General features: G+C 42.4%; 1 protein-coding gene across 1 annotated transcript in view; it reads right to left on the minus strand.

The window, feature by feature from the left end:
- The window catches only part of Itga2 (integrin, alpha 2 (CD49B, alpha 2 subunit of VLA-2 receptor)), a 112,476-nt gene that overhangs the window by 56,121 nt on the left and 42,813 nt on the right, over positions 1-13,542 (minus strand). The window contains exon 2 of the mRNA XM_005392725.2: positions 13,199-13,319. Coding sequence (XP_005392782.1) covers positions 13,199-13,319 — 121 coding nt within the window. The remainder of the gene's footprint in view (positions 1-13,198; positions 13,320-13,542) is intronic.

Below are 13,542 nucleotides of genomic sequence, written 5' to 3' on the forward strand. Positions count from 1 at the left end.
CACTTCCTCAAACCCAGCCCCTCCTTCCTCTCCACAAGGTGGCTGGTCCTGAGGGAATTGTTTACCTTCACATTCCTTTCACTTTCTAACTTATCTCAAATCTTTCATAGACTGGGATCCTTCCCTGCAGATCCCCATAATTATATAAAATATAATTTGTGATTACTTCATATGATTTATATTACAAGGATCTCTATATCGTCCTTTCATCCACTGTCTCCCCTCAACAAAAACTCAGCTGTAAAGAGCAGCCCAAGCCGAGGCTGACCATAGACATCAGACTAACTCTGACCATCCCACTGGGGCTGCTACTATACAAAATGCAGACCCCATGTCTTCAATAATAGAGAGGAACAACAAAAAGAACACAACAACAAACATGCCAAGCTTAAATGCCAACTCTTAGCCACAGCACTCAGAGTGAAAAAGCTAAGTCAAAACAAAGTGTTGCCGCCCGAGCTCCATGCCATCATGCCTTACGTGTGGCAAGGAAGGACACTGCACATGAGCCTGCCCCAACCAGAGGCCACCACCAGGACCTTGTCCCATCTGCAGTCTTGAAGGTCACTGGAAGCTCGACTGCCCTGTCTGCCAGCAAGCGGGTAAGTCATCTAACTCCCTACCTTCACAGGAAATTTCATCACTGCTGCCGCTGGACTCATCATTAGCCAACCTGCTCAGTCTTGCCACTGAAGAGGATAGATGGGGCTTGGGATCCACAGCCCCCACCAAGGTATCTTTCTTGGAGCCAGGGGTCTCATTGGACATCTCAGGTAAAACACTCTCTTTTCTTGCTGACACAAGGCCACATATAGTGTTCTACCTGAGTTTTTGGGTCATGGCACCCAAACTATGATCTCCGATGTGGGAGTTGATGGCCAACCTATACAACCCCTCCAGACGGGACCCATCCCCTGCTGATTCCAGACCCTTTTCTTCACCCATAATTTCCTTGGCATCCCAACTTTCCCCACACCCCTTCTTGGTAGGGATCTCCTCCAAAAGCTCAACTTCTCTTTCACTTTCTCTCTTCCCACAACACTCGTCCTTCAAACTCAGCCACCACGTGTCACCAGTCCTTTTCCTCCTCTTCGTCCCTCCCTTGTCAATCCCATAGTTTAAAACACCTCTAGCCCCACTCGTGCTACCCACACTACCCTTATACTAATTCGCCTTAGATCCTTCAGCCTTTCCTTGTGTTCCCCAATATCCAGTAGCCCCCAAACACCAATGGAGACTCAAACCTATAATCTAACGCCTCAACCAATGGCTTTCTTAGGACTGCGCATTCACCTTACAACCTCCCTAACCCCAACTCTCATCCCCAGAGTGGTCATCACATCTCCTGTCCCCCACCCACCTGCATCTTTCCAAAATCCCTGACAAATTTCCAGATTGACCCATGTGTTGTTATTCTGTCTGGTTTTTGATCACCTTTTCTCCTGCTGGTCCTTCTGTTCTCTGCTGGGCCCTGGGCCACTTCTCCAAAAGACCTGACATTCTCACATAAAATCACTTTCTGTCCCTACATGGGCTAACTGTCCTTGGACTGTCCACTCTCAGTTGCCTGTCCTACACCTATAAAGCCAATAGTCATCAGAGGTTATCACTCCAACTCGCCTTCATTCCAAATGGCCTCAAACTGCAATTTCCTGACATGATATTTTTGTCTCTGCCCTTATTTTGCTTGCCCCTTCGCTTCCCTCTTACACATCAGCCTCTTTAACCTCTACCTATTTGTTTAAGACAAGATAAAACTCTCTTGGGTCAACAAAACTGGACGACGGGTCCTCTCACGCTCGATATCCCCTACTGTGATTTAGGCCTTCCCTTGTCACCTCCTTGCTGCAAAAAATCATTCCCTCGAATATACACCCACCCTACATATTATACATCTGCCCTCAAAATAAAACATCCTCCCTGCCTTGACCATGCCCAATACCATAATCCCCATTGGGGCTGTAAATCCATAGGTCTTTACTTACCAAACAACTTTAAAAAAAAACTCACACTGTCAATTCTATCTCATGATCACCCATAGAACAAACCAATTCTTCTTAAACTTCACTGTTTTCCAACTGGACACCTTCCAATTCTGCCCCTAAAGCCAGTCTTGGGGACTCTGAAAATACAATCTGGCAAGCTATGAGGGTAGCCTATTTCTGATCCTTCACAAAAGACAACCACAGATCACACAGCCTCTCAACTCTCTCACTCCCCTTCTTCCCTCCTCTCCTCCTTCTCTTCACACCCTCACCCTGACTTTTCTGCTTCGGCTTCTCAGTAATACCTTCCGGTTTGTCAAAACCATCACTCTAACCCCCAATTAAACAGACCTTTCCAGTTGCTGCCTCTGTCTGCCTTTCCAACAAGATCAATTCACAGCCTATGCTATAACCCTAAATGTCTCTTCACTCCTAGCTAACTCTAAGACAAAAATATTGGCCCTTTACAACTAGTTCCCTAACACCAATGGCCTGATAACCTGTCCTGCATCTACCTACCATCGTAGTTCCTCTTAGTCCGCCTGTAGGGTGGGAAACCTACCCTCCGGCACACACCTCCTTCCTGGTCCCAGTACCTTGACTCTCATCTGCCCTCCCCCTGGGCAATTTTTTATCTATGGCCAGGGGATATTTACCTGTCTTCCATCCACCTGGTGGGGCTCTTGCACTCTGGCTATTAGAGCTCCATAGATCTCCCTCAGCATTGAGGCCCAAATCATAACAAGCCTAAGAATCATGCCCCAACACCACAAAAGATCCCATAAAACAATACAAATCACCCCAGTCCTGGTGAACAGAAGCCTCTTCTGAGCCATTGGATCTGGAGCCGGATGCATCAGAACAGTTGCTCACTTTTACTCTAAGTTACCCACAGACCTCACTGATGCCTCCGAGGAGGTCTCGGGGTCCATCACCACCCTCCAAATTCAGATCAACTCATTGGCAGCCATGGTCCTCCAAAACTGTTGACTTTTGCTGGTGGCCCACTTGGGGGACACAGCTCCTGTCATCCTTCCCATTCTAGGATCTCTCACCATGATCAATCTCTTGCTGCTCATAGCACCCTGTCTTCTTTAAACATTTTCAAGTTTTCTCCAACCCACAATATGGGCCTTCACCACCAAAGAGCTCCCTGTCCTGGCCAAGACCCCTGACACCAGCTTCTATCTGGGCCTGACTCACCATCATGATGACTACAACAGCCCCCATCATGACATCCCCTGTCAGCAGGAAGCAGTTTGAGAGAGTCGTTGTCCTTTAACAATGAAAAGATGGGCATGATGGGTTTCTGTCTGTATGAAACTCTGCCAAGATCATCATGGTGGCAATCCAACGTGGCATCGGGACCCAAAACAACAACGTGCCCCTCCAAGACTAACGTCCATGTTCTTCTTCTAGTTATGAAATAAACCTCCTGCTTCCTTTACATGTGTGCACGACAACAACGCTCCAATCCTCTCCTAGCAGGATGCTTTGCCGGTCCATGTAAACTCTACCCCTAGTCCAGCCCAATAAAACTCATTCCCCAGCTTCCTCCTCTGAGGGTCCTTGCAATCTCCGGCAGCCCTCCTGTGCCAACAATAAAGGCTTCTTCACCTCTGCCAGTGTCTCCTCACAGCTCCAAAAACCTTACAGAAACTTTCCCATATTCACATTAGTGGAAGAAAGGACTCAGTGGCAGGATCTCAGTGCATATTTAAGCAAATCTGATGCTTTTCGAATTCATAACCACCCAGGAGGAAATTAGGAGTCTCATGAAGTTTCTGTAAAGGGAAACTCTTTTCTACGAGTACCCGTCTTGGGTCTTCATTGCTAGTAGGGCTACGCAGCAGTCCTGTGATTTTTGTGTGCTGGATACATTCTAAAGCACAGCAAAGAAGTAAACATGATTGAGCCCTTGCTTTCTTCTCCTACCCGGTCTCTGCCCTGTACCTTCCTGAAATCCCAATGTTGCAATCACATGGAACTCAACTCCTCCCCAGAGCAGATACTCTCTTGCTCCCAAGCCTTCATACTGGCTGTCCTGTCAGAAATTACTCATTATTCTGACCTACGGTTCCACACTCTTTCCTCCAGGCGGAGCCTCTGGCTCTTCCAAATCTGAGGACTGCATCTCCCACTGGAGAGGAAAGATACCTGCGGATCATGTGCCTGTAGGACTGAATAACTACCTGTTGAGCAAAATTAATGAGCAATTGCATATCATGATTTAAAAGAACTGTCTTTGTTGAGGAAAAGTTAATTAGTAAATCCTTATTTCTGTTCTAATTGAGGAGTATTTTTTAATCCAAGTAAAAGTTTTAAAAAAGAAAACCAAAACAAAATCAATGAAATCAAAGTTATTTTCTCAGCTGTTTCTGATTCAGTCTCCATATATCTACCACGTGCCATGGTTTTACTTCTTTCTTCCCTAACAAAAACTGCCTGTGGAATCTGTGTAGGGAAAGAATAACACCTTATAGCAAAAAACGAAAAAAAAAAAAAACTATTATAGGAATGTAGTTCTGCCCCTTGTCATATTGGAAATTCCTATTAATCACAGCAAGTTTTGTATTTCCTAGTGGGTGCAAGACTTTCCATACATTTTCTTATTTAATGAGCCAAAATGTCTGAAATTATCCTAGCACCATGTTATAGACGGAATAACTGATACACAGGGTGAGCAACTTCTTCAGGATCAAATGACTGGGGAAAGCTGACTGTACCCGATTCTGAAACTCCACTTCTGAACATGTCTCCTTCCTTTAAACTGCAAGAAGCCCTAGGATAGAGCTGAGGTTGAGATAACTATGAGAACAGATGAGCATGGAGCAGCAACCAGAAACGGAGGGCAATGTTACACCTATTAGGAGTGGGGCTGCAGCTATATGTGGTAGAGGTGCTGCAGGCCAGGCACCTGTGTTGGCATCCTGTGAGAGCACACTCCCATGGAGGGGCCTAGGCTGCACTGTTGGCAATGTCAGGTAAGGATAGGGTATGTTCAGATACTTCCAAAATCCGTATTTCACGTGACTTCTATTATGCACATTTCCATGTGTCCTCCCTACTGCCTAAGAGAAACATGCTGAGAGACAAAAGGTAAGTGTTCCTGATCTAAAATTTAAGTTCCTTGTTCCTTAGAGCCTTCGGCAGTAAAGCTATACCACAAGTTCTCTGTTACTACCCTGAGGAGGTGCACCAAACTATTTGCTGCTTTGTGTCAACTCAGCATTCCCTGAGCACTCTCCTCTCAGCATCTCCCATCTCAAATTCAAGATCCCATAACCTTGAAGATGAAGAAGTGTCATGACATCACCTCTACCACTGTGAGAACCATGCCCCCCTGAGTTAGGCAGAGAGGCGGGCTTCTGCTCTGCTGTGTGCCACTCAGCAGAGGAATGCGGAAGCACTCAAAATTCTCTGGAAGAACACAAATAAAGCTGTGACAGTTTTATGGTGTTTTAAGCTCTTAATGCAACAAAGTAGAAAACAGCGGACAAGCAAACCATTCTGGTAACTGTTCAACATCAGCTGTCCTAGTCATACATGCCTCATTCTTTACGTATCCGGAAGCACATTAGAAAGTGGTCTCTCGGTCATATTAATGACTACGGAGACAGTTTTAAAGACGACCGCCCACCTCCTTTACTGGTAAAGTCCCCAGCAGACAAGTCTTCACTTCCTCCCTGAGGCCTCAGTGGAATCCGGTTCCTGACAACTCATCCTTGAGCCCAGCCTATGACGTCACTCACAGCGGCCACTCCCAGGGAATTGAGACACTCTTAAATTAATCAGACAGGAAGTTAAGGAGGCTGGTGTATTTATCCATAAAACTATATAATCAGTTGTAACAGGAAGAGGGACACCGGGACAGAAGGTTATAAAGGATACACTGGTGGACAAACCTTGCTGAAATAGGGCAAAACTTCTTTGAAGTAATAGATTTAATTTAATCTCAAGCAGACAAAAGAGCCACCTGAATAGTCTATTCTCAGAGCAAAACAAACTCCCAAGGTATAGGCTTCTTTTTTCCTACAGTGAAACTGGGAATTCTTCCAAGACTACTTTAAATAACACTTACTGTTCAATTATCTTGTGGGAAAATAGTGATTATGCAGACTCCCAAACCATAGCCAATTTGCCTACCTCCAGTGGAATTCAAAACACTTTAGTTAGTAAACAGTATTTAAAGTGGTGTAGGTAGGGTAGTTTTAAACCTACCACGCAGGAGCTTTTATAAATATTTCCCTTTGGCCTGCGGGTCTCTATAGTCTCCAAGTGTTCCTTCAATACTCGGCCTTTTTCTAGAGATTACTGAGAGACGTACTTAAATTAGTACGGCAAAATATTTTGTTCAATTCAGTTAAACAAATGTTTACTGAGCTCCCACGAGGCTGATATGTTTGGTAACTCCAGGGGACACCGCTGTCATGTGAACTATGCACCCTGTGAGGCTGTATGTACCTCACAGACTTACTGGGAGCCCAGTTGATTCTACGTACTGGGACTACATTACTGAATAAATCACTAAAAATTTCTGATTTTGGAGCTCACATTCTAGTGAAAGAAGACATACAATAAATCTCATAAGTAAAACATAGGATGGCATAAGTCAGCTCTTTAGAGGAAAAATGTGCAAGATAAAGTTACGTGTGTAGGCCCTGTGGCCAGGACTGAGTGCAGCAGGGGAAAGTGGTAGCTGAGGTCGGGTGGCAATGTAGCTAGATCATACAGAGACAGGAATGGACTTTGAGGGCTTCAGCTTTTCCTCAAGTTAAGTGAGAAAGCTTTTGGAGGGTATTGAGTAGTCAGATGATCTGATACACTGTAGAGATTCTGAAGGCCGCTCTGTTGAAATGATTTTCCCAGAGCAAAGGTGACAGCAAGTAAGGCACTTGAAAAGTAATTTCAGTAACCTAGGCAAGAGAGGATGGAGGCTCCTAGGAAGCAGAACACAGGTGGGGAGAAGTGTTTCATTAAGGCGAATTAGGAAGGGGGCCAGCGGGATATCTGTGGGGTGGGTCTTTGAATTAATAATTCAGGGTAAGTAGGTAAGCAAATAAACAGGGAAGGCATGAAAGCAAAAGAAAGAAAGGGAGGGAGGGAGGGGAACAGGAAGGGAGAAAGAAAGGGAGGGAGGGAGGCAATAGGAAGGAAGGGAGGGAAGAAGGGAGGGAGGGAGGCAGGAAGGAAGGAAGGATGAGTCAGGTATGATCTCACAGCTGAAAAACACCATATTTCAGAATTCAAAGCCCATGAGCCAGGATCTTCCAGCTACGTGCTTTGGCTGGTTGTTTTACCAGTGTTAAAAAATGAAATGGCAACAGCATGGTAACTATATTGCAGCTTATAAAACATTTTTAATGGGCACCTCCCCTTTGATCCTTATAAATACTCTGAGATGAAGGGTTATACCTACTTCTGCTTTCATAAAAATAAATTAATCTAAGTGTCAAAGTGACAACTTCTGCACCCAGATCTGCACCCATGCCCTTTTGTTCCAAATCCCTGAGTCTCTCTGTCATATACGGTATGATCAAAATATATGGTTACTATTTAAATTTTTTAAAAATTTATTGCAGTAAAAGACACATTGTCCCTAATACCCCTCAAAATACTCCCCCCCCTTGCTTCAAACATACTTCTCCCATCATTCTTGCTACTTTCTGAAGCAGCTCTGGAAGTTCCCTTTTGTGAGTGTCTTTATGAAATGTGATCAAAAATACACCAAATGCTTCTGCCAATTGCTGCCCAACAGAAAGGTAGGCTAGTAAAAACTTCATGGTGTGTCCTCACCCACCTTATTCACAGATCTGGAATCATTTGACCTGTGGTCCCTGCTCAAAGTCAAAATGACCATTGAGATTAATATTTTTAACCATTCTGGACATGGAAGCATCCGTGACCACACTGCTACAGACATAAATGAAAGTCTTACTTATCAAAGAACATAAAGGTGGATGGTGACTATCACCCTGGCCTAGCAGCCCTGAGCAATAAACGTAGGGACAGAATGACAGGATAAATTGCGTTAACAGAAATTCTAATTCAAAATTCAGAAAGCTTATTTTGCTTTATAAAGTTGATGTTAAAATGTAGACACTTATTGATAAATGTTAATTTGATCTTGCCAATCCCTTCCTTGGATACTTACAAAAATTATGCCCATTTTGAACAACTTATCTCTGCTTCACATTATTTACCCCATCTTTATTACTTATTAGTTCTCTGTAAATTTAGGCAAACTATCTAAACGTTTTCAGTCTCAACTCCCTCATTTGTAAAAACAGTAATAATGTTTCACATCACCTACAGTCATTATGAGCCCCATGCACTTGACAAAGAGCACTCAGTATATATAAGACCTTACTATTACCAAAGTAGCAAATGACATAATCATTGATGTCTATAAAATTGAACATTTTTTTTCTTCCGGTACCAGGAATCGAACTCACAACCTTGTGCTTGCCAGGCAGGTGCTTTGCCGCTGAGCTAAATCCCCAGCCCCTTAAACATTTTTTTTATCATTTGTTTTACTTAAAATTCTCATTTAGACACATTTGTGGAGAACAGCCCATTACATTTATAATATACAAAGAACTTTGTTAAGCCTTTTCTTAATTAAAAAGTTAACACTATAAGCCCATGTACAGATGGATTTTTGAAAATTTTGCTATGACACATTTAACTTAGTTCTCTCTTTTCTATTCATAGACAAAGTTATTTTTAATTTAATTTAATTTTCTATTTTATGGAGAAAAGTAAAACAAAATTTCACAACATAATAAGAGAATAGCAATAATTGAAACATTACGTATTGTTATCTTTAAAGTAGTTACTCAGGGTACAAGAGATAGGCATTAAAAATTCTCCAATCATTGCAGCAGTTCTTGGTAGAACAGAGAAATGCATTTCTTCAAGTGGGAAATACCCCTAATTCTCAGTCAGTCCTCCGCATGACACAGTGTTTGCAATTTTCAGTGGCTTTCGAGTCATAGAATGAGCTCAGTTTATTCTTGGGACGGGCCTTTAGATTTCACAAACACCACTGCTCCAGGAAATGATTTTAATCATATCTCAATCCTTTGCAGACTGTTTGGATAGTGATTACATCATCCACACTTGAACATCCTGTATGTAAAACGAGAGCTCAGACACGGAATGGTCCTCTCCCACTTCACTGAAAACAGAACCCAGCCTTCCTTACAGTCAGAGGGCTACTCTGGTGCTCTGCTTGGAGGTCATCTTGCTTTTAAAATTATCCAGCTTACTTGAAACTGTTAAAAAGACTCAAGAATTATCAAAAAGATGTCACCGCTATTGCGGGAGAAGTTTACAGTGTAATAAACATTTAATAAATAAAACCAGTAAAAGAGTCCAGATTATGTTGTTAAAATCCAGTAGGTCCTGACGGAAAATAGGCTTGTAAACTGAGTGAGTATTCAAAGGGAAGGGATGGGCTGAACGATGGAGTCAGGGCTCAAAAAGGCAAATTATTAAAAAAGTCAAAGTAAGTACAAGCGAAAGGCAGCAAAAATCAACTTCAGAACAAGGAATAAGAGCATAAAAAGGGATACGTGTCAGTGCGTGTGTACACACGCACTAGCCTTTTCACATGTGCACGCGTGTGCTCCTTGATACGCTCAAGGGGAAAGACTCAGTTTGTAGAAGGAATTCAGAGCAACACCAAGTTCTATGCCCCAAGTTAACTTGATTAGTATCCGAAGGCAATTGAATGTTTAAACAGTCTCTGCATATCTGCTACTTCCATAACGTCTGTGCGACTCTCATAAATTAGGAGTGGAGAAGGGCACAGTGCCAATTGTCAAAACAAATAGCAAATCTGGATTCCAAGTTATTTTCCTTGAGAGCAGTGAAAGCTGCCTGTCCCTACTGTGGCCCACTCTGGAACCGGTGGGGCCTCGCCCACTCACTTGGATCCCGCACTCAGCTCTGCCTGCTGTCGCACACTGGCAGGATGGGGCGAATGACACAAGGAAACCTTTTCCCTCTAATGCCCCAGCCCTCGGAAAGAGAAAATGAGCATGGCATCAAGTCCATGTGGACAGAGACACTAAATGAACACCAGCACCGTTAATTACAAGGAGGTGACACTCAATTACACCTTCAGGACTGTTTGTGGCTTCCTACTCTACATAGAAATCTTCCCCAACGACAACTCCATGCTCCTGAAAGTCAAGGTTATGCTTTGTGCTCTGCACCTCACGGAGTCCTGGTCCACAGTGAGTTAGACTACACTCATAGCTTGGTCTCTTCTGTTTCTTCGAAAGAGCGTCAATGAGCTCATCACCAGATTTGTCCTCATTCCTTCCTGCTTCTCATCTCCAAGTGGTTCAGCTCCCCCAGGACAGACAGGTGGTCTCCCTTCTCCTCCTTGTGTGCTTAGGAAGCACCTACCAGCTGGTGGGTAGATACAGGGTGGAGGAAGGGCCTTGGACCTAAACCTAATGTCACTTCTTATCAGAAAAGCTCCACACTAAAATGCAGAGCACTACCCTGGTCAGTAACAGAATACAGTCGAGTCTGACAATAAGCACTGTCTTGCATTTACATATCTCTCAGGGAAACTCCAAGCAGGCCAATGTGGTTTTAGAAATGCCTGGGCTCCTTGGTCTTGACACCAGCCTGTTATGTTAGCCTCAGACTCTCACTATGAACTGCTCACAGACTTGCCTTTTCACAAGGTCTTGAATGCTTACAGATAAACCTGGAGAACAAAAGGACAAATGGCTCTACCTCTTCCTTTCCCAGGACTCTACCTGACAGGTTCCTGCCAAGACTTTGAACCTTTAAGTCTTACTCAACTTTCAGGCAGAAATTGGCCAGTAGTTGAGTTTCCCTATGGCTACGATATTGCCTATCAGCTCTAACAAATACTATCAAGAGCAAATTATTTGGAGTAGGACTTTCATTCAGCCATCCAACAAATAATTATGATCCCCTATTTAGGGCCAGATAACACTGGGGACTTCGGGGACACATCTGCAAATAAAACAGTGTCCTGATACTCAGAGATGAGGATAGAAGACACATAATGAACATATGAACAAAGATCATTTCAAAGTCACAACAAGGAACATAAAAGACACAGTTTAGGGAGCACAAGACACAAGGAGAAAGGGTAGAAGAATATGTAGCATGGAAGGCTGGCACTGGGTCATGAAGGATCCTTTAAGAAATTTTAAGTTATTCTAAATAAAATGAAAAGCCACAGAAGGGTTTATTCTACAGATTAAGTCACACCAGCCATAGAAAGGAGAGTAAAATAAAGGCAGGCAGGAGGGAAGCAATAGGTTGAGAAGCTACTCCAATGATAACTGCAAAAACGAGCTAGTGTTGGGTCCCATTAGGATGGAAGCAGGAGAGAGGGTAGAGGAAGGGGCAGATATCATACATATTTTAGTGAGGAATCAACAGAATTGCCTTTTGGTTGAGACACAAGAGAGTAGAAAGAGAAAGGTCAAGGCTTTTTGGTATCATTAGCTGGGGCAGAAAACTGACTATTTGTATTCTCTCAGTTAAGTTTGGTATGTCAGTTAGGCATTAAGGTGGAGTTTTTTTTGTTTTTTTTTTTGTTTTTTTTGGTGCCAGGAATCAAACTCATGACCTTGTGCTTGCCAGGCAGCAGTTGTGCCACCACGCTATATCCCCAGCCCTTAAGGTAGAGATTTTGAGTGGACTGTTTGACATGAGGGTTTGCAGAAAAATATCAGAGCTGGATACATAAAACTGTATGCTATTAGCAACTCCGTCTGCTAAATTCCAAGGTCTAAACACTATCTTTCTAGCCTTCATATGACATTATGGGTATCAAAGCAAAATCTGATATTGGACAGTGATACAACTGTCTTTCTCAAATTCTAAAAAGTTACAGTAGTTTCTAATCTTTGAGTTTTCAACCAGCCTATTCTTATCCTTTCAGATTATGACAACTCTGTCCAACGTAGTCTTATTACATTACTAAATGTTCATCTCTAGCCTGTTCATCTCCAATTAAAATCCACCTCATGATTCACCTCGTCCAAGATGGCTTCTGAGATATACTGCTCTTGGACATGATAATTTCATTTGTTTTCTCACCATACAGACTGGCATGTTCTAACATGCAAACATATTGGATTTAAAGTATTTGATTTCAGGTGTTTGAAACATCAAACATAAATTCACACACAAAAATTCATATTATATCTCATATTTGTGAAGCCAAGAGCAGCCCATTCAACCCCTGGGAGGCGTCCTAGACGGTGGGAATCAGACACTGGGGGTCAGGAGTGAGTGAGGACAGTGCGGAACCTTCTGCTGATGCGGGGATAAGGTTCCACTGACAACACCCCTATTGCTTTATTTGGGCAGCAACTTGAGCATAGAAGACATTGTAGTTCTTCTTCTAAATACAATGTTCAGGGGGCTGGGGATTTAGCTCAGCGGCAAAGCACCTGCCTGGCAAGCGCAAGGTCGTGAGTTCGGTTCCCGGTACCAGAGAAAAACCAAAAATAAATAAATAAATAAATAAATAAATAAATAAATACAATGTTCAGAATCATCTAATTTGCCTGAGTCTACTTGCATTACCATTATGGGAAATAAAATCTATGGTTTTTAAATGTAACCCTTACCCAGCATTACAAGACTGGGGAGAACCTCTGGGGCAAAGATAGTAAACGCATGAGGAAAGGCACCTTTGCAAATTTGGTGCAGATGCCAGCGAGACCCCATTCCCCTATAGCATGGGACTTCTAACTCTGAACAAAAGAAGTGGACAAAGCCTTGCTTATGCAGACAATTTAAGGAGCAATTCTATCATCTAATAACCTTAAAATAGCATAACTAGGCGATTATTTTAAAAAGTTTCATGGATTTCAATTGACAGAATAAAAATTGAAGGCCAGCATCATCTATTACCCATCTGTCTAGCTATCTAGCTCTCTAACATCAACTTAAACTGGTGTTTAAATTTGCTATGGAATATTAGGGAAAATTTACTGAACAAGTTTTTGTTTTAAAAAGGACCATTATATCCCATTGGTTATAAATATGTGCTTGTTAACTCTGAAAGAACGATCCTTCATTGAGCAATATCTGGAAGTTATCTATTCATAGTATAATCATGTACCCATTAAATAAGCAGCTGATGTCAATATTAAATTTATATACCATTGTTATTGAAATCATAAAGAAGAGCGTATTCTTACCAGTTGCCTTTGGGATTTATAAACTGCTGCACTGAATAGCCAAACTGTTCACTTGGAGGACCGGAAAATATTTTTGCTTCTGAGAGACCAACATTGTATGCCAAACAACAATTTAAAAAACCTATTAGGAAAAATGAAAACATAATCCATATTTATAATTTGCAAATATAACTGTATAATATAATTGTTGAAGGCCAATTAAAAAACTTTTTGGCCTGATAATTATTCTCATCAGTATTTGAGAAGAATGAATAGCAAGTGTATCTAAGGTACTTATTTGGGGTCCTGGAGTTATGCTAAATGCTTCATATGTATGATTTGTTATCACATCCAACCCACAGAAA

The sequence above is a fragment of the Chinchilla lanigera genome, unplaced genomic scaffold (assembly GCF_000276665.1).
Source record: "Chinchilla lanigera isolate Chin_1 unplaced genomic scaffold, ChiLan1.0 scaffold00045, whole genome shotgun sequence".
Classification (NCBI taxonomy): Eukaryota; Metazoa; Chordata; class Mammalia; order Rodentia; family Chinchillidae; genus Chinchilla; species Chinchilla lanigera.